At 38.1% G+C, this 27,382-nt stretch overlaps 1 protein-coding gene and 1 long non-coding RNA gene across 12 annotated transcripts in view; one reads left to right on the top strand and one right to left on the bottom strand.

The window, feature by feature from the left end:
- Positions 1-27,382, top strand: part of EFCAB5 (EF-hand calcium binding domain 5) — an 83,831-nt gene that overhangs the window by 53,742 nt on the left and 2,707 nt on the right. For 5 of the 8 annotated variants that reach the window (XM_031685351.2, XM_072939119.1, XM_072939121.1 and 2 more), the window contains 10 exons: positions 1,428-1,642; positions 2,862-3,018; positions 4,960-5,249; positions 6,958-7,127; positions 7,606-7,834; positions 9,415-9,567; positions 15,206-15,309; positions 17,156-17,409; positions 18,621-18,907; positions 19,265-19,361. In XM_031685351.2, coding sequence (XP_031541211.1) covers positions 1,428-1,642; positions 2,862-3,018; positions 4,960-5,249; positions 6,958-7,127; positions 7,606-7,834; positions 9,415-9,567; positions 15,206-15,309; positions 17,156-17,409; positions 18,621-18,907; positions 19,265-19,361 — 1,956 coding nt within the window. Of the gene's footprint in view, positions 1-1,427; positions 1,643-2,861; positions 3,019-4,264; positions 4,912-4,959; positions 5,250-6,957; positions 7,128-7,605; positions 7,835-9,414; positions 9,568-15,205; positions 15,310-17,155; positions 17,410-18,620; positions 18,908-19,264; positions 19,362-27,382 lie in introns of those variants that run through there. The other 3 variants (XR_012059722.1, XM_072939123.1, XM_072939124.1) reach the window with 3 other exon arrangements.
- Positions 1,377-27,382, bottom strand: LOC140686158 (uncharacterized). 4 transcript variants are annotated; one of them, XR_012059726.1, is made up of 5 exons: positions 26,972-27,382; positions 23,824-23,917; positions 23,294-23,357; positions 19,656-19,814; positions 1,377-1,599 (listed from the first exon to the last, which is right to left on the bottom strand). It is a non-coding gene; the product is annotated as an uncharacterized lncRNA (long non-coding RNA). The 4 variants fall into 4 exon arrangements; XR_012059725.1 differs by lacking the exon at positions 1,377-1,599 and adding an exon at positions 16,953-17,379; XR_012059724.1 differs by lacking the exon at positions 19,656-19,814.

The following is a 27,382-nucleotide window of genomic DNA, read 5'->3' as shown; positions in this document are numbered from 1 at the left end:
TGGAGGGCCAACTGTATACAATAATTTTTGCTGTCACTGAAACCACTTTGAAGCTATGATCCAGGTATACAAAGGGAATCAGATATTAGATATTAGAACAAAAGAAATCATTCCAGCTATTCCTCTCTCTGGTGGTTCCACATCCAAATGTGTGAGGCAGGTGAGGATCTATCTTGTTTTTGAAGACTTATAAAGAAAGATCTACTCAAAAGAGAGAGCAAAGAGTAGCTTTTAGTTCTCAGTAAACCATGTATTTAAAAATAACAATTATTCCAACAAGTACTCATATTTTACTACAATGCTATTTTATCACTTCACCTTTCATCAAGTAGTAGAACTTATAAGATCAAGGTTATTTTCTTTCTATCTGCAAATATTTTCTCGTTTAAACATGGGTTGAATAAGGACCTTTGTATTCTCAAAATATTTGGTGCAGTTGCATGCTATTGGTCAAGCTCTTGTGGATTGCTAGTTCATGTTCCTACTCTCCTGGCCTAATTTCTTTATTTCATTTTAGCTTCACCACTTTGAAAATTGCATGAATGATCATTTGCAGGAGGCGATAATTAGGTTTATTTATTTGTTGTTATTTTTTAATGGAGGTACTGGGGATTGAACCCAGGACCTCGTGCATGCCAAACACTCACTTTACCACTGAACTATACCCTCCTCCCATGAATGATCATTTTTAAGTCAAGTCAGATCTCATATGGAAGGCATAAGGGCACAAATAATTGAATTAGTTAATAAATCAAACAAATCACTGGGGCTCTTTCATGAAATATGCTTCATGTTATAACATTGAGCTTTAAGATAAATATATTAGTCAAGACTCTGCAGAAGAGGTTGTAGTGGTGGTATTTACATACTTATTTAACTAGCAAGTCCAAGCGGCAGCTGGCTTCAGGCAAAACTGAATCCAAGGCTCAATACTAGCAATGGGACACTGTCACTTTGCCTCTGGCCCTGTTCTCTGTGTAAATTTCAGTTTTAGGTAGTTTTCTCTATATTGTGGCAAAGATGTCCAGGAGAGCATCTCTAAGCCTACATCCTACTAGTTCAGGAATCAGAGTACAAGAAGAGTGATTCTCCCCTAGTAGTTCCCCCAAAAGTTCTGGAGCGAATTCTCATTGGCCTATAGTAGATTACATTGCTGTCATATATGAGTCATTGGCCAGACCTATATCACATGGCTGTCCCTGAAGCAAGGGGAGGCTCAGTACTACCTGATACATCTAAACTGACAACGCGGGGAGAGATGTTTTCCCAAAGGAAAAAAAGGAGGGTGCTGTCCTCATGAAGGGGGCATGGATTCCTGACAGGACAAAAAGTAGTAAACGTACATTACAATCAGTACTCATATAATTTTCCTGAGCTTTGATAAAATTATTTATTTTACTGTTTGATGTATGTTTCTTGCTTGATAGACCTACACGCAATTATCCGAAATATTCAGTCTTACAAGGAAGTAAAAGGTAGGAGTGCCTTCAATGGAGTTTCCTTCAATCTGCTCCAGTTTGTGCAACTTCTGGAGACATTTGTTGGTGAAGATGCTCCCTTGAGTGTCAGCGAGGCCCTCACCTCCTTTTTCAAGAAGGGCTTTGTTGAAACAAAAGAAGAGAAAATTAGTGCCTTAGAACAGGTAAGTAATATTATTTATTAGTGAAACAAGTGAGGTCACTTATAAAAAAAATCTATGAATCTCAGTTGCTCCTAGTGTAGTTCTTCTTAAATAATATACAACCAAACGCATCACTTTACTTCAACGAGCATGGCCATTAAATTCTTCATTTTATCGTCAAATGTTCTAAACTCACACTCGAGAGAACGCATTCCCCTGTAATAACATAATTGCTGATGGCGGGAAATGGTTTATTATACAGCTTTGTGTTTGCTCTTCTGAAGATTGAAGAGCAGATTCTGAGGAGCAGATTATGTGTATGTACAAAGACGTGTGTGTATGTGTGTGCACTGTCTGTCGTTAGTGCATTAATAAGTGCACATACATGGGGGTACAATTGTGGCTTGAATATGTATTTTTATTCACATGCACCAAGGTAGTACCTATTTCTTGAGAACTTATTACTTACTTGGATGATAGATAAATGGAAATACATTAGCTGATATAAACTATTTATATACTCTTATATGGAATACATAAAGTAGGTTCACTAGGCATATTCAGTAACCTCATCCATCTTATGAGTCTTCTCAACCTAACCAAAAGTTGATATCCCTTTTGCATCCTCAGTTGCAATTCACCTCCACTTAACCAAATGATATATGTTCACTTTCTTTTAGCAATGAATTCTACCTAGATTAATTAAATTACTATCTAGTTGACATAATTAATCTAGTAAAAAATCTGAAAGGTAAATGAAATTAATATCTAGCTAGGTCAATGTTAAATATAAAAAAGAATTTTTTAACATAGTCATTTTCTGTTGTTTGAACACTGTCATTTATCCCCTATCACTACAAAATGTATTCCATCAAAAAGCCAGAGAGAGTGTGTTTATCACATGTGTGTATCTCCATGTGTTTATCACATTCCTGAAAAACCAGCAAGGGAGTGGGAAGAAATGAATCAAAGATTTCTAAGGAGTGTAGCCCCCTTCCTAAATTAATGTGTCTTAGTTCAATGCAGAGAATGCCTGCTTTTTCGCTTAGAGGTGAAACAAAGAAATGATATTTAAAGGATTAAAATTAAATGCTTCATTTTCCCATTAATATCATGCTTAATCCCAAAGTAAAGCTGTTTCTATAAAAAGTGCTGCACTTTGAGGGGACTAAGCATAGGATGCCAGCTAGCGCAATGAACAATATATCTTCCGTGCTTTGTTATCCTGTTTGAATACTAGGCTAGACAAAATGCTTCCCGAGTCCGAAGGGAACTTCTCCTAAAAGCCCTTTTTCAGAAGTGGGACAGTGATGGCTCAGGCTTCCTGGATCTGAAGGAAGTTGATGAACTCTTGTACACATACAAGGAGGGAATGGAAAAAGAATCTATGAAGAAAGGTAAAAATATAAGAATTTTCTTAAGTTGTGGTAACAATTTGGCTTCAAGTTTCCCAGTATTATGGCATATATACAGTTAAAAACTGGTTGTTTTAAAACCATGAGATACCACTTCACACCTACTAGTGTGGCTATAATTTTTTCGGCTTTATTGAGATATAATTGGCATGTGACACCTTGTAAGTTTAAGGTATATGATGTGTTGATTTGATACACTTATATATTGTGAAATATATAAAGTTAAACCACCTTTCTGCAGGGCCTCTTCATTCACATGGGCTGAAGATCACCCTTACACATGGTGACTTCCATACGCTACTCAGACTCTGACAACCCATGTCAAGCCACTTACTACACATATGCCTTCCTTACCCTACTTAGATTCTTATACCCTGGTCTGGGTCACCATGGTTCCCTTGACCAGGAGCAGATAGATGCTTCCTTTGCTCTGCCCCATCTAATAGCTTTAGGACCAAATTGTTCAAGAGGGAAAGGAAAGGAGAAGAAGAAATGGAAGAGGAGGAACTCACAAGATACTTTTAATCCAATTGGAGACTATATCAGTTAGGACCCTTTGAGTCTAGGTAATAGAAAACCCAGCCCAAAGTGGTTAAGCAAAAATGTTCTTTACCGGTTCGTGCAATGGATAAGTCCAGGGCTGGCTGACGACACAACTGGGTTTGGGAGTTCAAATACTGACACTAGAGCAGGTGTCTACTTCTTTCTCTCTCTCTCTCTTTCAGTGGCCCTCCTGTATTCTATGTTTTGACTTCATTTTCATACAGCTTCTCCCTTTGCAATGACCAGACGCAGTCTCATACCCTCAGAGGTTTATTCAAGTCCAGTGGAATAAAAACAAAAACGTCCACTTTGTAATCTTTCAAGCAAAAAGTCTAGCATTAGTATGGGCTAAATCAACCCTCTGGCTAGTGGTATAGAATGTCCCAACTGGCTTAAGCTTGAGATGCATGCTCCACCTCTAGAACCATGAACATTATCTAGAACGTGATCTTCATTGCCCCTGAGTGGAACCCCACTCAAACACATAAACCAAGATGGGAGTGGAGTGGTTTCCTTAAAGCAAATATTGGGATACAAGTACCACCAGAAGGATGAGTGGATACTAAGGAGCAAAAATTTTAAAAATCAGAACTACAGAAATGAGAAGTTTTCATATGATAAGATGACTAAAAGTACCAGGCAATATTTGTTCATTGTCAAATAAATGAATACTATTGTCTTTCAGGGGAAGGAGAAATCATGATGGAAGCCTTCTTGAAAAAGGAGAGATTCTGAATTTCAAAGGGGAAGGGCACATACTCTCTGACTTATTATTTTATGATAAATGTCAAAGAAGCTTGCACATGTACTCCAGGAGACATATACAAAAATGCTCATAGCACTGTTCATAAAATACTGGAGAGAACCTGCATACCCACTGATGGGAGGATAGATGAGTCAATAGTGGCATACTCACAGAAGGACGTAGTCTGTAGTGGGGGAAATGAACAAGCCACAGCTACAGGAACAACTTGGGTGGAGATGGTAGCATAATGTTGCATAGAAGAGCAAAATATGTTGTGTACGTCTTTTGTGGCCGCAAGATAGATTGCTAAAGACTAACAGGATTAAGTGGTCTATTGGATATGGAAGGTAAAAGGTAGAAAGGAGTTGAAGTTGACCTTGGAGTTTCACCCAGCTGAGTGGCAGAATTTTAAAAAATAAAAAAATAAAAGCAGGTGACATAGGAGTCATCTTCAGTTCAGCATAAGAAATTAGTGAAAGATACTCCACTGGGTTTAGAGATACTTTTGATATACATGGTTTTCCATGGGAAGTAGTTGTCAGGAACTTCGATTTGCTGTAAGAGGAAAATAAAAAATTTCCCCCAGAGATGAATGAACTTTGATTAGTTCTTGGTTTTGTATTTATGTCTTTTAGCTAAACTACACATCCAATTTCCAAAGCCACACCCTGGTCACGAAGTGAAGTTGTCTTCAAAACAGTTTCAGAAATACATAGAATTGGTTGTATCTGAACTCAGGGGCAATGAAGATCAGGTACTGGAAAGCATTGTGGAGTTTCTGATGAATACTTTAGAAAGGAACCATGCTGAAAGTCTGAGGAACTGTGCCAGACAAAAATGGCTACACCAAATCCAATATTCTGCAGAGACAAGTGGAGTATCCTTGGAGCCAGTGTATACAGAGACCTTTAAGGCCCTCACCCAGGTGTGTTTTCTAAAATGACATATAAGAGAAAAAATTTCCTCACAGTAGGTGATGTTCAATTGTTGCAAAGGAGGAATACACTAAATTCTCTTGAGAAATCGCTGAGTACTACTATAGATGTTTTATTCATTCCAATACATTACAATGACCACAAACCTAGGAAAGAACACAACTGGAATGATTGGAGGTTGCCAAGGTAGATGCAGAGAGGAAAGGTATAAGAAACAGAATTACATCTTGGGATTTCTAATTTCATTTGTGCTGAGAGTCAAATAAGACTGGAACAGACAATAAACTGACATAAAAAAAAATACCAGTAAGGAGATGTACAAGCTGTTTAAGCTACATTTCCCTTGTATGATGTTTTGAAAGTCAGTTTTAAAAGGAACTATTTAAATCATAAAGTCATTATAAAGTAGAATTCAATATGACGTAATATATTTCATAGCACTACCTAGAAATAAGCTGAGACTATTACAGAATCTTGTCACTTAAAAGACATGACCTGGATGGACCACTGTCCACAGCTCTGCTGCCCACTCATACATTCCCAGCTTGCTGCTCCTCCCAGGCAGGAACAGTACCTCTGTCTTCTGTATATTCCATTGATCCACGGAAACTGTCATTCATCTCAGCTAAATAGCAACACTTGATTGTAGGACTCATCTCCTGAATGGTTGGATTTTCCAACGTAGTTGGAAATGATGTGACCAGGAACAGGAGACCAATCAAGAAGAGGTATTGCTCCAAATTGCTTCAGAGATCTACAGTATCCTAAGAGACATCTTACTACATTTTTGTTAGTCTCTTGATCTACATAGAAAAGGAAGAATCAAGGCAGAAGGGGGGGAAAAAAAGCTCAAAAAGCAAATCCAAATATACAGAAAGAGGAAACATAGCACAGGGAACTATATTCAGTATCTCATAGTAACCTATAATGAAAAAGAATATGAAAACGAATATATGTATATGTATGACTGAAACATGCTGTACACCAGAAACTGACACAACATTGTAAACTATACATCAATTAAAAAAAAGAGACAAATATCAGAGAAAGTGTCTCTAATGTCCCCAATTTATGGGCATACTTAATGTATGTGTTAACACCTAATGTTACCAACAAAATATTTTAGGTACAGAGACTTTTCAGTTATTCTATTTTAATTAAAAATAGTAGTTGCGTAAAAAGTCTGCAATCTGGGGCCCCAAGTAATCCCTTCCTGAAATGATGTAATTCAAATTCATAGCCAAACTATGTTAAGAATTTCTTGAGAGCATTTTTTCCCACATTCACATCATGGTCAAGAAATATGAAATGAGGTCATCTTCTCGCCTCAGCTCTCTAAAATAAGCACTTTTAACTGAAGCCCATACAACATGACTATGGTTCAAAAGGATTAAAGTTTTAAACCTCTAAATTTAAGTAGACTTGAGTTTTTTTCTTTTTTGTTTGTTTGTTTTTTAGTAAATCAGTCTGGTTGGCATATAAAGTAAATCTATTCCATTCACTAAAACTCAGGTTTCAGGAACAGCTGTGGTGTTGGCCTTTTTCCCACTGCCCATGAATGGTAATATCTCCATTAGTTATTCAGGAAAATGAAATTATTGGGGTCAGAGGCATAAATTGGCTAATGAAGGGAGACATGATTAAGAGAATAGCTCTTTGGCTCTGGGCAAATAAATGGTCAGAAACATTTTGCCATAGGATGCTGAAGCCCATGGAAATAAGAAGATCAGTGCTCACATCTCCCTCTTAGAAGAAAACCTACTACTGCCTGATAGAGGGAATGTTATGCTGAGGAACGTAGCTTGTACTTTAGACGATGCTCCATTTGTATTGAATAGAGTGCTCTACAGGGACATGAAGGGGATCAGGTAAGAATTTCTTGAAGAGGTTGATTTCACCCTTCTAAAAGAAATAATTCCTTTTCTGAAGTAAACTAGTATCAAAATCCTAGTTAGCTGCCCAAAAGAGAAATGCCTAGGTCACCAAAGCTGCTAGAGTGGGAGGTGATGGGTATCCAGTCTTGAATTTCACCTGGTTGCTTCTAGAGCTCACTCGTAGGCATTAATTGTCCACGTCAGGACTCTGCTTCACAGTATCAGCTCAATTATTTCTGTCTTCTCTATAAGTTATGTTTCCTGCATCCTGTTGATATATGTTTTCTCTATTATGAACTAAGCTTGTTTTTTTAATCTTTCTCTCCAGTCAGAGCCTCCAAACTGGTAATTTTATCTCAATCTACTTCTCTGACATATACTACTAATGATTATGAATGGATTGAGTCGTTCATGGTTTAATCTAAAGCCTCCTCATGTGCTTGTCTCCCATCCTCATAATCCTATTCCTCAGCTTTACAGTAGTGGATGAAGGGAAGCCAATACATGTCCCGCAAGTTCAGCACCATGGGAACATCTTCTTTTGGAACTATTCCCGCAAGAAGAATGATCAAAATGGGTCATTCCTGGCGCTGCCTCTTCAAGATGCACATATGAGGATATTTGGGGTCTTGGCTGTTGACACCTTAAGAGATCCCAAGAAAATAAACATCTTTCTACCTCATGAGATCAGATTCTATCAGGTAAGGCATAGAAAAATTCTTCAAGATCAGTGGAAGGCCTCTCCTATACTTTTTAAAAAGCAAAACCTGAAACCAGATGATAGTAAAGCTATGTATATAGATAGTGTCATCATACTTGTTCCTGTTCCCCGTGTGTATGTATCAGTCTTTGGAGAGATTCCCCATTATACATGGACGGACTGAGCCTCAGTTGCAAATCTATGCCTCAGCCTCTCTGGGAAGATCGTTAATATGTGTCCCATTGAATTAACCATAGGAACAGCATTTTCTGCTATAGAACCAAAATCCAACTATTAGACTACTCACTAAAACCCCAAAAGTAGGAACGAACTTTTAGAAGGGACACATTTACATTTTATTAATAGTGGTATCTAGAAATCTTTTGCTCTTTCCACAAATCGTGCTATATATGATATGCATTGCCACAGTTCTTGATTTCTGTATTATAATTTTTGAGGATGAAGAATGAGGGAAAAGCCTAAATATTTCTCAAGTATTCATGTTTTCAAATAAGATTTCAAAAAGGAAAGGGACTTTTAAGACTATAAAATAACTAGACCATTTCTACAAGCATTTAAATTTAATTTTATGAATAGAAATTTCAGTGAAGGAAGATTGAAAACTTTTATGGAAGCAATGGTCTGGATGTAGCAGCAATCAGGAAGCTGCTATCATTTGTTCTACCTGTAAGCTCTTGATGTTTATTTACCATTATTTAAATTTTTCTCATCTCATTTACTGGATGTGTAACTGAGGAAAGTGGTAGAATCTTTTCCCCTGGACATCTTTTTAATAATAAGGTTAATTCTCACCTGACATAAGAATGATGTGAAGATGTTAAGGAGTAAAATGGAAGAGCATGGAGTTATCAGTAGGTGAACTATATATGGTCTTATTAGAGAATATGTCAAAGTGAAATATATATTGACTCTCTGGCCCTGGGAGGTAAAGGCTCCTGGGTTACACTTAGATGCCTTGAGCCCTAAAAAAAAGTGATATTTTTGAAGAATTGTGGTTCCTAAAGTTTCTTGATAAAAAGACCACATGGGTACTAAGGACTTCCCATCCCTTCTCTGCAGAACGGGGTCTCTTGATACATATAAGAAAATGGTATATTCTATCATGTTTCAGGCCTTGTAACCCAGCACACCTGTAGTGCTAATCCGATGACAGTAACCATGTAGAGATGCAGGCATTAATATTGCATCAGATTGGGGTAGCTCTTACCCATCTGTCCAAGGCTGGCATAAGTTCTTGGTTTTTGAATATTTTTTTCTCATTTCAAAGTTTATCTTGCTCTTCGGACACTATTCTCTGATAGCACATATCACAAATTTCACTGAAGGATTATCAGGAAACATAATAAAGTTAGATGGATCTTGTGTTAGATCTCTCCTTAAACTTTTAGTTTCATTATGATCCTTTTTTTGTAATAGAGTCTGGAACACTGCCTTCTGAGAACTGATGAATAATTTGTAGGAAGTAAATTATCATTGATTAAAAAATAATCCAATTACTGTATTACTAATTGTTTTGCTATTTTAAAAAGAAAAGGCAATTAAAATTTTCTGTCTCTACAGGGTGTTGCCAATGTCTTTAGTACTGCCTATCACTATGTCCACAGCCGGGAGCACATCCTGCATATTGTGATCACTGGCATCGGCTGGCTTTACAACATCACATCCAGTATCACTGCCATCACTACATACTTCATTGAGCCGAACCCAGAGCAGGTAGGCAAGGTGGGGCAGTGTTAGACTTCCCCAGGGAAACAGTTTCTAGATGCGTTTGTCTTGCTTGTATTAAAAAACCATGTTAAGTTAGCTATTAGGCTATGGCCCCAACTCAAGTTCTTTGGTTGCAAGTGGCAGAAATCCATCTCAAACTGTCTTAGGCAAATGGGGAGGGTTGATTAACTCATGTGATCAAAATGAAGAAAGGGCAGGAGTCAAGCTGGCTTCCAGGATGACCAGATTCAGGGATTCAATACAACCAGGGCTCTCTCATATTCTTCCTCTCCCTGGTTCTCATGTTTGCTTCCCTCTGCACTTTGGTTTTGTCCTTCAGGCTGAAGACAGGTTTTTTTTTCTTACAGGGAAAGCCAGATCCTTAGTAACTAAAAAAGAATCTTTCCTTCTTGTTCCAATTTGGAAAAACCCAAGAAAGAGAAATCTTTTTTGATCTATCCTGAGATATGCCCCTCCTGGCCAGGGTGAGAAGTTTACAGTAACTGGCAGCCCCCACCAGAATCATACAGGTGAAGTGGGAAAGGATGAGGCACTCGTGTTTTAGAAGGACACATTACATCACACCAATTAAAAGAAAAAAAAATCTCCTTATCTGCAATGTGATGAGTGTTTGCTGAATGCTTATTTTGTTTCTTTACACTTGATTTTAATGTTAGGGTTTTTCATACGATGAGAATGGATGGAAAGGTGTCTTCCTTTCAAGGCTTAACTATTCTTCATGGTGCTTGATCAGGTGGTAGCAGCATCTTGATTGTCTCCCAGTCCCTTGCCTGGCCATCCTGCAGGTGCCTCTCCCCTTCTAGGCTTCTTTTCCTTCCTTCCCTCCAGGTCCCAGTTCCCTCCCTCAGTGGAATGACCAAGCTGATGAAGCCTCGGCCAAAGAGGGCAGAATCACAGAGCTCTCTGATGGGATGACCAGGCCAAGGAGGTGGAGAATGCCTATTTGTGGATGCTGCTCCTGGGGGTGGGGTGGGAGTGGAAGCCTCCAAGTGCCCCTGGAACTGGTATACAATACTGCAGTTAATGTTTCACATCTTACCCAGCATAATAGAAAGCATTTTTTTCCTACCTCAGGGACTTCAAAAATTCTGTTACTCTGCCCGTTCTCCCCACTTCATCACTCCACCCTTAGGTCCTACCTGAAGCAAACTACAAACTTTACTAAGGGACATAAATTTTTCTCATAAAGTAAAAATTCATATCATGATAATTTTCATAAGAAGATCACTTTTAAAAAATATAATATCTTATCAAAACTATTTTTTGTCTCTCTCTATATATAAATATATTTATATATTTATTGAAGTATAGTCAGTCTACAATGCTGTGTCAACTTCTGGTGCACAGCACAATGCTTCAGTCATACAGGAACATACATATATTCATTTTCATATTTTTTACCATAAGTTACTACAAGTTATTGACTATAGTTCCCTGTGCTATACAGTATGATCCAAAATTATTTTTAAGTTTGACAAAATTTCAAGAAAAATCTCAGCATGTTTTTAATCGGCTAAATGATTTTAATCTTCATCTGGAGGAGGAATAAATGCATGAGAATAGCTAAGAAAATGAAGGATGAGAGGGAATTTACAACCATGATCTGGGGAGGGATGGCTGATTCTATACAAAGGTCGAAACTATAAAGCAAGGTTGAAACACTGATGACATAAAAATGTAAAACTTTCTTGCACTAATGTTATAAACACAATTAAATGCTTAAGACAGACTGAGAGGAAATTGCCACATAGCTACAAAGGATTAACACTGTTATATAAGAATCAACAAGATTTTAAAATACAAAAGAAAACTAAGCAAAATTCAATTCTGTTAAAAAAAAAAACCCTCATGCAAATGGTCAATAAACATGGGGAAGAAATGTTCAGTTGTTCTCATAATGAAATAAATACAAAGTTAAGTAAAAGATAACCATTTCCCTACTAAATTAAAAAGATTTTTTAAATCTTCAAATTTTAAAAATTTATATATATAAATAAATCACTATGTTATACACCAGAAATTAACACAACATTGTAAGTAAGTCAACTATACTTCAATTAAAACAAACAAACAAAAAAACTCTAAACAAAGTAGGAGTAGAAGAGGACTTCCTCAACCCAATCAAGAGCATTAAACTTTTTTTTTAATCTTAATTTGAAATGTCCGTTAGACATCTAAGTGGAGTTAGTGAATAGGCAGTTGGATATATGACCTTAGAGTTTAGGAGAAATCCAGGCTAGTAAATAAGTGGTATTTAAAACCATTCCACTGGTTATATAACATTGTGAATATATTTAATGCCACTGAATTGTACACTTATGAATGGTTAAAATGATAATAATATATATTTTACCAAAACCACCATAAATAAAACAAACATCATGAGACTGGATGGGGTGACCAATGAAATGAACGAGGATAGAAAAAAAAATTCTGAGGTCCAAGCCCTGAGACCCTCCAAGTGTTTGGAATCATTGTGGCTCAAAATTCTATTGACCTTGACCTATAGTTTGAAAAACATTTTGTATCCTGATAAGAAATAAGAAAGGTGGGAATGAATAGATATTGAAAAGGTAAGAGGTAAAAATAATGAGCTAGTAGCAGAAAAAATGGGGGAATATAGTTGCAGCTCTTTCTGCTAATGGTTTCCTAGGAAACTTTAACTAGGAATATTTACCTCATTACTGGATAATTGCTAAGGCACTTGCTGAATTAATAGTTTCTTGGTCCAAATAAAATTAAATGAAAAGCAAGCTTATTTTCAGGCATATTATTATAAGACCCTTATTTTTTATATCATGCTATAGCAGAAGTGGTCAATTTACATAATTTGGGGGGTGGGGAACAGGAGAATTGTTTGGTTTTGGCTAAAGATTTAAACCTAGAAACACAATCATGGTGAAATTCTAAAAACTGTATCAACCTAGCATGTATAAAACAAGTAACAAACCATGGAAGAAATAATTTACAAAAGAAGCTAGATGCCCAATTGCCAATTGAGATAATCTTTACAGTTTGCTAAATACTCTGCTGAAAACATTTTTCATCTATAGAATTAGGTGGAACACTTAGGTTGTGGAGTTATAGAGGCAAGAGAAAGCTTCACATTACAAAGCAGTTGTTCTTCCAAACACCATTCACCATGTAGCCCCTATACATCCTACAATCACAGTTTCCCTTTCAGTCAAATAATTTTTTTAAAGGAGGGCATAAACACCTTCGTTTTAATTCTCCCAATTGAATTTGTTTTTTCCTACAATTTAGTGTGTTTTACAAAATATGTTAATATTACTTTCTTACAATCTAACCTCTATCAAAAAAGAAAAATGTTGACCAAGACTCATTAGTCCAAACTCATCAAGTTGTATATATTAAATACATACACTTTATGTATGAATTATACCTCAATAAAGCTGTTTTTTAAAAAGACACCAAAACACCTTCAGAGCCCAAGACATACAGATGGCCAACGGCCACGTGAAAAGATGGTCAACATCGCTAATTATTAGAGAAATGTGAATCACAGCTACAATGAGGTATCTCCTCAAACCAATCAGAATGGCCATGATCAAAAAGTCCACAAATATCTAGAGACGATCATACTAAGTGAAGTAAGTCAGAGAAAGACAAATATCATATGATATCACTTATATATGGAATCTAAAAAAATTACACAAATGAACTTATTTACAAAACAGAAACAGACTCACAGACATAAAAAACAAGGGGAAGGAGGGGGAAGGGATAAATTAGAAGTTTGGGATTAGCAGATACAAACTATTAGATATAAAATAGATAAACAACAAGGTCCTACTGTATAGCACAGGGAACTATATTCAATATCTTGTAATAGTCTATAATGAAAAAGAATATATATATTTGTATAACTGAATCACTATGCTGTACACCAGAAATTGACACAACACTGTAAATCAACTATACTTCAATTTTTTAAAAAAGCCACACACACAAAAAAAGTCTACAAATAATAAATGCTGGAGAGGATGTGGAGAAAAGGGAACCCTCCTACACTGTGGGTGGGAATGTTGGTGCAGCCACTATGGAGAACAGTATGGAGAGTCCTTTAAAAACTTAAAATAGACTTAACTATATGATCCAGCAATCCCACTCCTGGGCATATATCTGGAAAAGATGAAAACTCTAATTCAAAAAGATACATGCACCCCAATGTTCATAGCAGCACTATTAACAATAAACATGGAAGCAACCTAAATGTCCATTAACAGATGAATGGATAAAGAAGATGTAGTACATATATACAATGAAATATTACTCAGCCATAAGAAAAAATGAAATAATGCTATTCGCAGCAACATGGATGGAAATAAAGATTATCATACTAAGTGAAGTAAGTCAGACAGAGAAAGAGAAATATCATATGATATCACTTATATGTATAACTTTTAAAAATGATACAAATGAACTTATTTACAAACCAGAAATAGACTCACAGATACAGAAACAAAAACTTTATGGTTACCAAAGAGGAAGGGAGGAGGGATAAATTAGGAATTTGGGATTAACAGATACATACCACTATATATAAAACAGATAAAGAACCAGGACTTACCGTATCATCAAAAAGACCACAAATAACAAATGTTGGTGAGGATGTGGAGGAAAGGGAACCCTTGTGCACTGTTGGTGGAAATGTAAATTGCTGCAGCCACTGTGGAAGTTCCTCAAAAACCTCCTATGGAAATTCCTCAAAAAACTAAAAATAGAACTACCATATGATCCAGTAATTCCACTCTTGAGTATATAGCTGAAGAAAACAAAAACACTAATTTGAAAAGACACACGCACCCCAACGTTCATAGCAGCATCATTTACAATAGCCAAGGCATGGAAGGAACCTAAGTGCCCATCAACAGATGAATGAATTAAAAAAGATGTATATACATACAATGTAATACTACTCAGCCATAAAAAAGAATTAAATTTTGCCATTTGCAACAACCTGGTGGACTAGGAAGGTACTATGCTTAGTGAAATAAGTCAGACAGAAAAAGACAAACACTGAATCACTGTGTTGTACAATATATAATGTTTTTAAGTATAGTAATATAAATATAATATTGTAAGTCAGCTATACCTCAATACAAAAAAAAGAACCTACAAAAAAACAAAAGAAGTGAGCTGTTCTCTGTATCAAATGCTGCCGAGAGTTAGAGAAAGATGAGGATTAGCGATGGACCAATGGATTTGACGAGACAGTCACTAGTAACCTTGACAAGAACAGTTTTTGGTGAACCGGTGAAGACAAAGATCTCACAGGAGAATTTTTATCATATTTATTTCCTTTGGGCTTTTCTGTATTTGCCAAATGTTCTACAATGTGCTTTAACATGAGAAAAATAATGTACACACACAATTTTTATCACAATTATAAGAAAAAGTTTATACATTTAAAAGAATCTTGTATTTTGAAAATTTTCTCTTGTGGAACACTTCACTCCTTACTGGTATGGAATAAGAAAAATATCACTGTACTTAAAGCTAGAGTTCATGTGTTTTTTCTATTTATTTGACCGCAAAAGCTCTAATGAGAATATGAAGTCTAATACTTCTCTCTGTAATGAAATATCTGCCTCTTTTCAAGGACTCAGACTATGTCTTACGCAACATGATGGTCACAGGGCACCTGGGTCTAACAGAAATCCACAGGAATCCCCCTACCATCTTTAGGAAGACGTGCATCTTCAGGTATGAGCCATGTCTGGTTTGTCTGACTGCCAGCATCTGCCTCTTATTAGTACACACCCTCATTCTAATTGGGTTTCAAGGAGAAATTCCCGTAGACCTTTGCATGGGTCCTTTCCCCCTCAAGTCCTTTTTAAAACATATTTCAATTTACTCTTTATTTTCTATAATTTTCTTATACACATGGAATTAACAAAAACCCACCATGATTATGAAAAATGCACCCACATCACTTATCAGAGCTCATCATCTTAATGTTAGCCTGTGAATATGTATGTTTTATTTAAAGAAGACAGGCTGGGGCAAAGATGGGGAGGAGGCAGAGAATGTTGCCTTTAATAAGTACCCAGTTCTAGATTACTTTGAATGCCTCTTACCTGTGGAATGCAGAGAACACTTTTAACCTGTGGGCATATGCAAAATGGACCTTAACTGAGACTACGCCTGTTGCAAAAGAGACTAACTGCTTCTTAGAGGGTCAGTGGAGTTGAGTAGGCATTAACCTATCACAGACTTAGGAGGCTAACTTAACATTTAAATATCTATTTTAATTAAATTTTAGTTTGGCCTCATGCCAGAATGTTCATTCAGTTTAACACTCTTTTGCATATAATTACTCCTTGTGCTGGTCAGAAGTTTTACTGGAGTCCTTGTAACACCCTTGTAACACAAAGTTATAACCCCAGATTCCTGTGTATAACTTAGAGCAGGTGCCCTTTGAGGAACTCTGTTGCCCAAGAAGGTTTAGTGTGATGCACCATTAATCTGATTATCATAAAGACAAAGTGGTGGTTCAGCAGCAGTGAGGGGTAGGAATAGCAAAAGGAGGACATAATATTCCCTGTCATTGCAGGATTGATGTTATGAGCTATAAGCGAGCTTTTCGAGCCTATGCAAAGCACCAATATTTTTACAAATGCCCCAAAGGAATGACATCTCAATATCAATGTAGAGAGGGAAAGGAGGAAAGAGATAAAAGAGATGTGTTTATACCTCACTAGAGAAAGAAGGAGCCACTACATTTCTATGAAAACCTCAGGTCCCTCACTAAAGCAAATGCTGTCGACGCCCTGCCCAGAGCCCCATATACCTTTTGCCAGCAGCTGCAGGTACTGCTGCTAATGACTCACACTGTAACTTTCTCTGGAGAAGCGCCCTTGAGCAATGAGGGCCCCTCACTAGGAGGTACCTGAGAATTATATAAACATACTCCCCACCCCCCACCCCCCAGAAAAGCTTAGCGCTCTAATGACTGACCAAAAAACCTTCTCCCTTGCCTCAAGGTGGGCAGATTCTGTAGCACAATTTGCCTTCCAAATCTCTCCTTGGGGTCAGGCTACTTCACCTGAAATCACATTCTTACTTAGCTTCTCACCCTTCTCCATCCTGCTTCCCTCAGACCCTTACAGGTTTCCCCTCCCTCAGTAAATCATTTGCATGGAGCACCCCTGGCTCAGGCTCTCCTTCTAGGGAACCTGACCCAACACACTCATTGTTCCTTCAGGTATTCAACCAATCAATACTTATTGGACAATATGTAAACAAAAAGCAGATGCCTTCAGATGAGTGTAAGTGTAGTGAAGACAATAAGGCAGAGTAGCATGAGCGAGTGTGACTAAGGTGCAGCCACTCTGGAGTACGTGGTCAGGGAAGGCTTCTCTAGGGGAAGAAGAGTGGGCCGAGGGAGAGAGCCAGTGAATTCAGTGGGTGGAGTGGCCCAGGCAGGGGAAACAGCAGCAAGGGCTGGTATGGTGGGAGGCACGAGAGAGGGTGATTCAGTATGTTTGGGTCGAATGTTATGAACAGGCTGTTGTTTTATATCCATATGCTTATTTGATTTTGGTTTCAGAGATTTCCTCTTTAAGTGCACAGACAGTTCAGAAGTTGTTTTGGCCTCTGTCTGTGGAGAAAACCACATAGTAGTTCCACTTCGTGAGAGAACAGGAGAAGCTTTGGGAATTCTTGATTTTAACATTGGCAGGAGTAAGATGTTGTTGTATCGAGAGTTTAAAGATCTGCAGAAAATGATGAAGGTGATCCAAGTTGCCTGCTTTGAAATACTGGGCGAATTATCTGGAGAAATAAAGAAAAACTATATCTTAGGTATTGTGAATGCGGTGACCATCTGAATTCATGGGTTTAATGAGTTTGGGGGAAGTCACAGACAATGCAATGAAGGATGCATTTTCTAAAATGAATTGCTGCAACATATAGATCTTTCTATGTGGAAGGATTTCCTTCATGCCATCTTGAGTTGTTGAGTATGGTCCATAAATTAGAGCAGAGTAAGGAATCCCATTTTCTTGGCTAGAATCATGGTTTTAGAACTGGAAGGACTCATAAAGGCAATATAGAACTAGCATTTATTAAATACCGGATCATGTTTCAAGCACTTTAAATATGTTATTTCAATTAGTACTTACCATAATTCTATGAGGTGAATGGTGGGTGATATTTCATTTTATAAACGAGGAAAGTGAAGTTTAGAGAAACAAAACAACTTGCACCAAATCACATGGTTAACAAGTGGTGAAGGCTGGTTTTACACCTTAGTTTGGGTGCTTTTTCCACTTTATTACACAGCATTAACTCATTGGAACATCTCATTTTACAGATAAAGACGCTAAGGCCCATCAAAGTAAAGGTCGAAGAGCAAGCCAGTGCAAAGCCAAGAGCAGACCCCAGTCCTTGTGATTCCACATCCACTAAGGCTACCCTTAGCACAAAATCAGTTTGGGCAGAAGGGAAGGAAGAAGGAAGCATGGAAACCTTTGACTACCTAGAATGGAGTTAATATAAATAAATTAGAAGAGTAACATTCAGTAGGAAAAGCTGAAAGGTTTCTAGCCATTACACAGGGTGGGCTAAGAAGAAAAAATGAAAAGAAAATTCACGTCTTTTGAGCATCCAGTATGTGTAAGACCTGGGACTAAGCACTTTTACATATACTGTCTCCTTTAATTCCCATAGCTCACCAGGGAAGTAGGGATTATCTCTATTCTGACAGAAAAGGAAAAGGAAGATCAGAGAGACAACAGAACCAATAAGGGGGGAAGTAGGTATTCAAACCAAGGTCTAACTCCAAAACCAGAGTTTTTGCCTTTCCTCAGAGCCTCTTCCTGTGAACTTCACTGGCTGTAATTCCATTTTTGCTTTTTGGTTTCATGACTAGAGAAACTAAGATTGTTTAAAAACCATAGGATATGGTCTTCTTTTTCCTGAAAGAAAAAGGTTGACTATATTATGCTCAGAATCCTGTGAAACAGTAAAGCATGTACTGAACAACAATGTGGGATGTCATCCTATTATTCCAGAGATTGAAAATGTGGGAGAAGTCCAGCGGGCAGGCATCCTCTTCTTCCGAGTCATGCTGCAAGAGCTACAAGAATGCCTCCGGCTGCTTACCTCCATGGACTTTGTGTCACTGTTGCTCTTTGATTACAATCCTCTGGAAGAGCCCAAGTCTCCACCAGACAGCAAGTCCCAGGAGTTGGAAGCCAACATAAAACTAGTACAAGACATCCTGAAGGGGATTATCTTGTTCTTTCATCCAGAGTTGGAATTATCAAGTGATTTAGAAAATTGGGAAAAGTGCAAGCTGGTAAGTTTTTAAAAAAAATACTCTCTTCATTGAAGAATAACCCACACAAATTTAGATGTACAAATTGTAATTGCACAAATCTTCAGTATACAAAAGCAAGAATTTTTATACCATGAACATTTGTAGCAGGCACCTGATTAAGAAACAGAACATTAGTGGCATCCCCAAAGTCCTCCTTTGTACCCTCTCCATCACCTACCTCATACACACACGCTCACCCCAAGGGTGACCAGAATCCTGACTTCTAGAACCATAGATTGGTTTTAAATGCACAGAAATGGAAATGTGTGAACTGGTGGATTGGGCGCTCTACTTCCACTTGCTGATGATTCCGTAACTTTTGCTCTTTGTTCACAGTGCATTGACAGGTACTTGGTCCAGAATATTTGTGACTTTGATCCAACTGCTGGGCACGTGGAAGTTAATTTAAAGCTCATTGATGAATATATCAAAGGTAAATTTCCACTTAATTATGGCCTAAAATCTATACCAACAGCAATAAAGCACAATTGCAGTCTGGAGACACTATTAGAATAAAGCAGGTGGCTCATAGATTCAGTTTTTAGGGGAGAACAGTCTTCTAAAAGGAAGGACATTGTGTATAATCTACTGCAGTCCCACAGTGACTGTCTATGCCACACTATGAGAATTCAGAAGCACCTCTCCCTCCCACTTATTGACTGCATGCTCATTATTCGTTAAAAAGCAAAAGGGAACAGGGGCTGCAGTGAGGCTGGGAGACAAGTACCTTAAGCAAAAAGACAGTTCCCATGAAGAACTGAAGAAAATAATAGATGATTCTTTATAGTGTAGTAATGTAGACTTTAGGGGGAGGACCATCAGCAAGAATCAACAGCAGTGAGGCTTCCAGGTTGGAGAAGGTGATGAGCTCTTTGGTCACAGAGAACTGGTCACATATAAGAGTAAATAAAAATACATAAGCACACATTCCTCCATGTGTGTATGTTACCCCATCAGAAACCTCAGGCCATGTACATAGGAAACAGTTAAGAATGAACTTAAAGTTGGTATCTTTTTTGTTTTTAACTCATAAAAAATGAATCATTAATTGGGAAAATGGCTCTGTAGAAATCGCTCACTAAACCTATCCCTCCTTCCCCCAATCCCCCTCCTACTCTCTTTGGAGACTCTGGACCAAGTCAGAAGGGTTTCTGGACTTCTGGGACATATATGTTAGGCAGAGAGGCTCAAAACCAGATTCATGGGACAAGAGAAAGGAAAAAGCTACCCAGGAGAAGACAACCACACTCCTCAGGTTGTCTGAGACAGTGGAAGTGTGAAGCAGTGAGCCAGGGCAGGAGGATGAGAGAGAGCCTCTGGGTGAGGAAGGAGAGACACTCCCAGAAGTTTGGGAGTGCCAGACACGAGATTCATATAGAAGTTAACATGAGTTAATGTGAACCAGGAGTGATGCAAGTAGAGGTAGAATTCCTCTTTGGAATGGCTTCTGTGTAGCCTCATGGCTGTGGGCTGATTCACAGGGGCTTCTGGAGTCATAGGTGTTACAGGTTTCACTTCTAAGGTGCTGCTTAAGGACAACAGTAACAGCAACAACAAAAATGAATAGTTGTTGTTCACTATAAACTTGTATACACTGTTTTTGGTCTATATTTGTCCACTGAGAACTGGAAAATCCAGAAGAAATGTTTTCTATGTCAGTGCCTATTTGCTTCTCTTCCCTTTGGAGTAGATCTAATCCCTGCCATGGGTCCAGCACTGCCCCATGTGTAACCAGCTTGTCTGATTGGCACTCTCCCTGAACCCCTACTTCACTTTGGCTCCCACCCAACCTGCCAGCCCCTTAGCCTACAGCCACACCCTGCTGCCAGGGTCACTTCTGTTCCCTCAGACTGATGCTCCCCTTCTTGGCAAGGACTCAGGCATCCACAGTGTCCAATCCAGTTTCTCTGTCAGACAGGAGTTAGGGAGGAAGAGGCCACTCCCCTCTCCACCTTGAAGGTGTGTTCAGGAATTGGCTCTCAGCCCTTAATGAGCCCATTCCCAGACAAAGGCATCTTCCCAGGCATTGTACCAATGCCTCAAGGGAATATCTTCAGGCTCTACCTCTGATTTGCCTATCAGAACTACCTCCTGTTGTCATACATAGCCCTTTGGCTTCAGGAAAACATGCAGATTTCTATTTCCTCTGCTTACTACTACTTTGAACTGCGCTAGCTGATTCCTGAGCACCTTTCATCACCAATGCTCCCCATCACTTTCTTTTCCAACAGTGTCCTCAGGTGGCAGGAATTCTAACTGCAGTTAACAGAGCTGGATTCAGCCAGACGCTAATAGCCCCTAGGCTACCTCCAGTACCAAGCCTTTAGCATTATCACAGTCTTTGCAGCAATCAAGAAAGTCCAGAGGCCACCCAGATGCCAACCCTCACTCCTCCAGATATAATTGTATCAGGAAATTCTAAGCTTTCCATCTAGGGAAAGAAAGCGGGGAGCTCTGTGGAGCAACTTTCTGTTTGTGCCAGAAAAAGAGGAGTCTTCTGGCAGGGCGGTCTGTTGCCCACGTTTATCTAAGCCTTCTACCTGCAAGTAAGGCCCTTACTCAATGACTCCACCCATCAAGAAATGTCACCAACAATATCTGTAGGTTCTGCCCAGGATGGAGATGGACTGTTGGCATATCTCCTAACCCATGAAGCCTTCCAAACTAAAGATTTTGCCAAGAAGGTGGAGTAAGGGCTGGTGATGTGTCCACACTTTCTTAGGGCTTCTGCTTCCAACTCTCACTCTAATTCATCCTAGTTTTAGAAAGTTTTTTTTTTAATATTTAGAAAACACTTTTCCTCCCAGTTTTATTGAGATAATGACATATAATATTGCATTAGTTAAAGATGTACAACATGATTTGGTATATGTATATATTGTGAAATGATCCCCATAATAGGTTTAGTTAACATCTCTCACCTCACATAATTACAATTTTTTTTTCTTGTGATAACAACTTTTTTTTTTAAAGCCTTTCTACTGTAGGCAGAGGGATTATATTTTGTGGGGCTAGCCATCAATAGGCTTTAAAAAAATAGGCATATTCTCATCCTTTAAGTGTTTCTTTTTAAAATTTATTTTTATTGAGGGAACATTGGTTAATAACATTATATAAGTTTCCTGTGTACCACATTGTATTTCTGTTTCCATATACACTAAAACATGCTCACCACTAAAAGTTCAGTTTCCGTTTGTCACCATACAGTTGACCCCCTTTACCCACTTTACCCTTCCTCCCTCCCCTCCCACTCTGGTAACTACTCTTAGCAGCTTTCAAATATACCATACAGTATTTTCAACTCTAGTCACAAGGCTATACATTACACCTCCAGAATTTATTTATCTTGTAACTGGAAGTTTGAACCTTTCAACCATCTTCACCCAAATCCCCAACCTTCAACCCCTTCCTCTGGCAATGACCAATCAGTTCTCTGTTTCTACAAGTTCAGTTTTTTTTCAGATTCTCATATAAGTGAGATCATATAGTATTTGTCTTTCTCTATCTAACTTACTTCACTTAGCCTAGTGCCCTTGAGTTTTATCTATGTTGTTGCAAATGGCAGGATTTCCTTATTTTATTATCCATTCGTCTGTTGCTGGACACTTAGGTTGTTCCCATGTCTTGGCCACTGTAAGTAATGCTGCCATGAACATGGAGGTGCAGATATCTCTTCAAGACAGTGATTTCATTTCCTTCAGATAAATACCCCAAGGTGGAATTGCTGGATCATATGGTAGTTCTATTTATAATGTTTTGAGGAATCTCCATACTGGTTTCCTTAGTGGCTGTGCCAGTTTACATTCCCACCAATCATGCACAAGGGTTCTTTCTTCTTCTTCTTTTTTTTTTTTTGGTGCCAAAACCAGGGAATGAACCATAAGGGTTCTCTTTTCTCCATCTCCTCACCAACACTTGTTATTTCTTGTCTTTTTGATAATAGCCATTCTAACCAGTGTGCTGTGATATCTCATTGTGGTCTTGATTTACATTTCTAGAAAGGATTATTTTATATTCTGGTGTAATTCCGGGCAGCTGTGTCCCACCTTTATATTGAAGCAGCCATCTTTGAAGGAGCATTGGGCCCCTTTGTCCAGCAGACTTGGCTTCCCAAGACTATGCCATTGCATGTGAATACTTCCCTGTGGGGGACCCACTGACTCCAGTGACCAATCCCAAACAGCTGGGCACAGCACATCAGTAGCCTACTACCCTCTGTTACTCTGCCTAAAGTACTCCCAGTAGTTGGCCTTTTCTACCTGAAGACCCATGACCTGACCACCTTGTCAAGGATCTGGTCCCCCCAACTCTACTTTGGACCTCTGCTGCCAGCTTAACCTGGTTTTTCTGCAGGGTGCCCCATACCTGTCCCATGTCCTCCTCCCAGTGGGTTTGGAGAGATGTTGTCTACCAGGAAACGTTCTTAGACCTAGAGGCAAAAGATCAAACAAAAACTTTTCACAAGATTCTACCAACCATCTAGAAATAGCAAATTTAAATACAACACTGAACTGAATTTGTAACAGCAAGGATGTGTCTAGTTCTTTTAAATCAGTCAGAATGAAATGGACAACAAGATACCAAGAACATCGTTTTGTCCTATTACTTGGATTGGATTAATTGGCTTGGATTTGGTTACAGTTCTCTATCACCTGTTTGCACCTGTTATTCTTGGGCGGTGGTCTCTTCCAAGATTTGTTCCTCCTTGTAGGAAAAGAGCTGCTATCACAATTAGATCTCAATTTAAGAGGGAGCCTAGAGTTTGCCATTTATGAGTTGCTCATGGACTTTAGACTAGAGGTGGAAATGTCCGTTCCATTTCAGAATAGATTCCCTTGTCCTGACAAGAACCTCTTTAAGGGCTCTTTTAGTTAAGATATGAGACAAGTACTCACGCACGCACTGTTCAGGAGACTGAGGATTTGGTAAAGACCTGGAGCCTAGATGCTTGGCCATTTCCCATGCATTTCTCTTCCATTTTCAAGTCACCTGAGGGTAAAAAAAGAAAGAAAAATATTAATTAGCCATCCTCTTTCTGTTCCTTATCAGTCCTTTTTTTTTAAAATTTTGACATTTTCTAACAGTGTTTATTGAATTAAAAGAAAAATGGTTTTATTTGTCAGGGTAACATCACTGCTGCTTTGATATCTGATAAAGGGCTGTTAAAAATCAGTTCAATGAGAACATTTTTCTATTTGAGGCAAACATATTTTCCAAGTTCCTTTAGCACTCATTTTTTTATTTCAGAGGAGGTTAAAACAATCTTTTATCCCAAAATGATTAAGAAAGTTATATCATATTTTTATTAAAGTACTTTAAAAGGTCAAATAGAGCTATAAACCTTCTAACAAGAGTCACTAGCCCATCTCCTTTCTCTCTTCTTACTCTCCCTAGTTCATCTCACCAGAAGCAATTCTTTTAGACATTTTTGACTGTCCATGTATTGTACACTATAGCTATCTTTTGAGTCATCAATTTTAAGTCTTGTCAATTGATTTCCTCATTATAGATGAAAGTTTAGTTCTGTTACATCACTATTCTGTCACCCTATCCTCCCAATGTAATTATATTACAATTTGGAGTTAAATCAAAATGCCGTGTTTACATGATTTTGCCTATGCAAATATTATCCACAGCTTAGCATTATAGCATATTTTGATTGTTCCTTTTTTTACTTTTTGTTTTTCCTGAAGTAAATAATTGCCTTTAATTTTTAAAATTGCTTAGTTTTCTTTGTACTTCTGGATGATTTTTTCCCCTTCCATTTGTCTCTCCATGTAATTTTTCAAAAGGTGAGTTTTATCGGGTTTCTTTTTTTTTAGTTCCACTTTCTTTTTTTCCTGAAGCCATCCCTTCTAGAGATCTTAATTTTCCATCTTTGGCCTTCCCCCACCCCAGATCCGCTACTTAGCTGCCTCCCTGAAATTCATTTAGCTGCTGTCATGGGCATTTACGTGGCCGTTCTCTTAGTTTGTTCTTTCTTGGTCTACTCCCGTGTTTTGAGGTTGCATATCGCTAGTAGTTTACTGAGAAAGAGTACATGAATGGTAAATTTTTTGAGACTTTTCATGTCTGAAAATATCTTTATTCAACCCTCACATTTGATTTGTAGTTTGCCGGGAAATATAATTTTAAAGACATTGTCCCATTTTCTTTTTTTTGGAAATTGAGATAATTCACATACCACAAATTTCATTCTTTTGAAGTTTACCTTTTAGTGGTTTTTAGTATATTCACCAGGTTGTGTGGTCATCCCCACTATGTAATTTTAGAACATTTTCATCACACTTTAGAAAATCGTACTAGTACCCATCGCCCCTCCCCACCCCAACCCTTGGCAACCACTTTCAGTCTCTATAGATTTGCCTGTTCTGGGCACTCAATAAATGGAATCATACAGTAGGTGGCCTTTTGTATGTGGCTTCTTTCACTTAGCATGATGTTTCAGAGTTCATCTATGTCCTGGCATGTACCAGTACTTCCTTTTTCTATAACCGAGTAATATTCTACCATATGGATATACCATATTTTGTTTATCTGTTTATCAGTTGATGGACACATGGGTTGCTTCTGTTTTTGTCTGTTATAAAAATAATGCTGCTATGAATATTTGTTTACAAGTTTTTATGTACAAGTTTTGTGTCTTGACATATAACTAGGAATGGAACTGCTAGATAATATGGAAACTGTTCTTGAGGAAATGGCTCCATTGTCAGAAGCAGCTTAGAAACTTCCAAGATTGTTGGAAAGAAGTCTGAAGTCTTTCTGATTCTGCACATGTGACATTTTTTGTTTTATTTTGTTTTTCTACAGAAGCTATAGAATCACTCCTTTATCCCTAAGATTATGAAACTTCATGTCGTGTCTTGATGTGGGTCTATTTTCATCCATTGATCTGAGCATTCACTGGGCTTTTTAAGCTGTGAAACTCAGATCTTTCAGTCCTTGATGATTTCCTCCATGGCCTCAAGTTTGCTACTTATGGCTATGCAACAAAGGTGCCCTGCTGAGGGGGTGGTGAGGGCTGAAATCTAACCAGGATTCCATTCACTAAACTGTGTCTCAGCTTAAGGCTACATCTGCTTGGAAGAAAGGCATCTCTTTCTTCACACACCTTTTTCTGCTCAGCAAGCTGTGTGCTCACAAAGTGCATTCATCCATGGTAGGTGTCTTTTTCTCATTACACAAAGATGACCTACAGGTTAGTGGTGGCCCTGGCCTCCCTTTTCTGTGTTCCCCCTTTGGGATGTCTCCTGTTATTCAGACATTGGATCTCCAGGATTTAGCCTCCAAAATCCCTATATTTTCTCTCCTATTTTCTACCTTTTTATCTTTTTGTTTCACTTTCTGAGACATTCTCACAATGTCTTAATCCTGTTGAATTTCTGTTTCTGCACATTTTGATGGTGAGAGCTTTTGTTGCTGTTGTTCTCTAAATATTTGCCTTCTACAACATCTCTTCATATTTCACGAATGCAATGTCTTAACTCTCTGAGGGTATTAATGATAATTATTTTTTGAAGTTTTCTTCTCCCTGTTGTTTCTTCTCTTTCTTTCTGTTTTAGTGTTTTGGTCTCTGTATCTCATCTTCTCTACATCACACCACTGGGCCACTATTTGCTGATCTTGAGTTAGTTGTTAGTTGAAAGGAGCAGTTACACCTTTATTTTTGGACTTGAAGCTAAAGAACTTCATTCTTTTTTTGCTTCGCACATCTTTCTAATTGTCTATAATTCCCAAAGGATTTCACTTAACCCAGTGTTAAAGCAGAGCTCCATAAATGGAATTTTAATTAGAAATATTCTACAATACCCCAATGTTTTCAGCAGAATGAATTCTCTATGTAATTAAGAGTTTGATTAAACTAGAACCTACAAAAAGCACCATAAAATGTTTCTGAATTAACAGGTTTGTAAACAGATTCAAAGGTTGACCCAGAAATTTTTAAACTCAGATGTCTTCAGATAATATAGTATGAAATTTACCAAGGAAAAGCAAAAAAGCATAATTGCTTATGGTTAGAAAAGAAATAAAAGCACCTACTTGAAAGAATTACTAAATCTGTGCAAACTGGTGGTGTCTGCTAAACTGCTAAAAATCTGGCATCTCTCCACCACAAGAGGGCAGTAGTGCTCAACCGTTGCTAATGGGAACTCAACAAGAGCGATGGAGGCTTCCTTAGACGAATCTTTGGAGCCAGTTGTTAAGGCATCAACCTCTCACTGGAAAGGGCAGGGGAACAGGAACCGCCAACCAGACAGATTCGGAGCTGCTGTCCCCAGCAACAATAAGGCAGGAAATAAGCAACAGGGGATTGTGAAACGGAGCGACCTTGCTCCCCATCCCCATGTCTTTGAATCACCATGGAGATGGCTAGCTTAATAATGGCTGCAGATAGGGGTCTGTTCATTTGGATATCAGATAAGGACACTGCCAGGTATCAGTGCAACAGAA

Source organism: Vicugna pacos, chromosome 16, assembly GCF_048564905.1.
Source record: "Vicugna pacos chromosome 16, VicPac4, whole genome shotgun sequence".
Lineage (NCBI taxonomy): Eukaryota > Metazoa > Chordata > Mammalia > Artiodactyla > Camelidae > Vicugna > Vicugna pacos.
The sequence above is the reverse complement of the archived record's forward strand: the minus strand, read 5'-3'. Positions and strand labels throughout refer to the sequence as shown.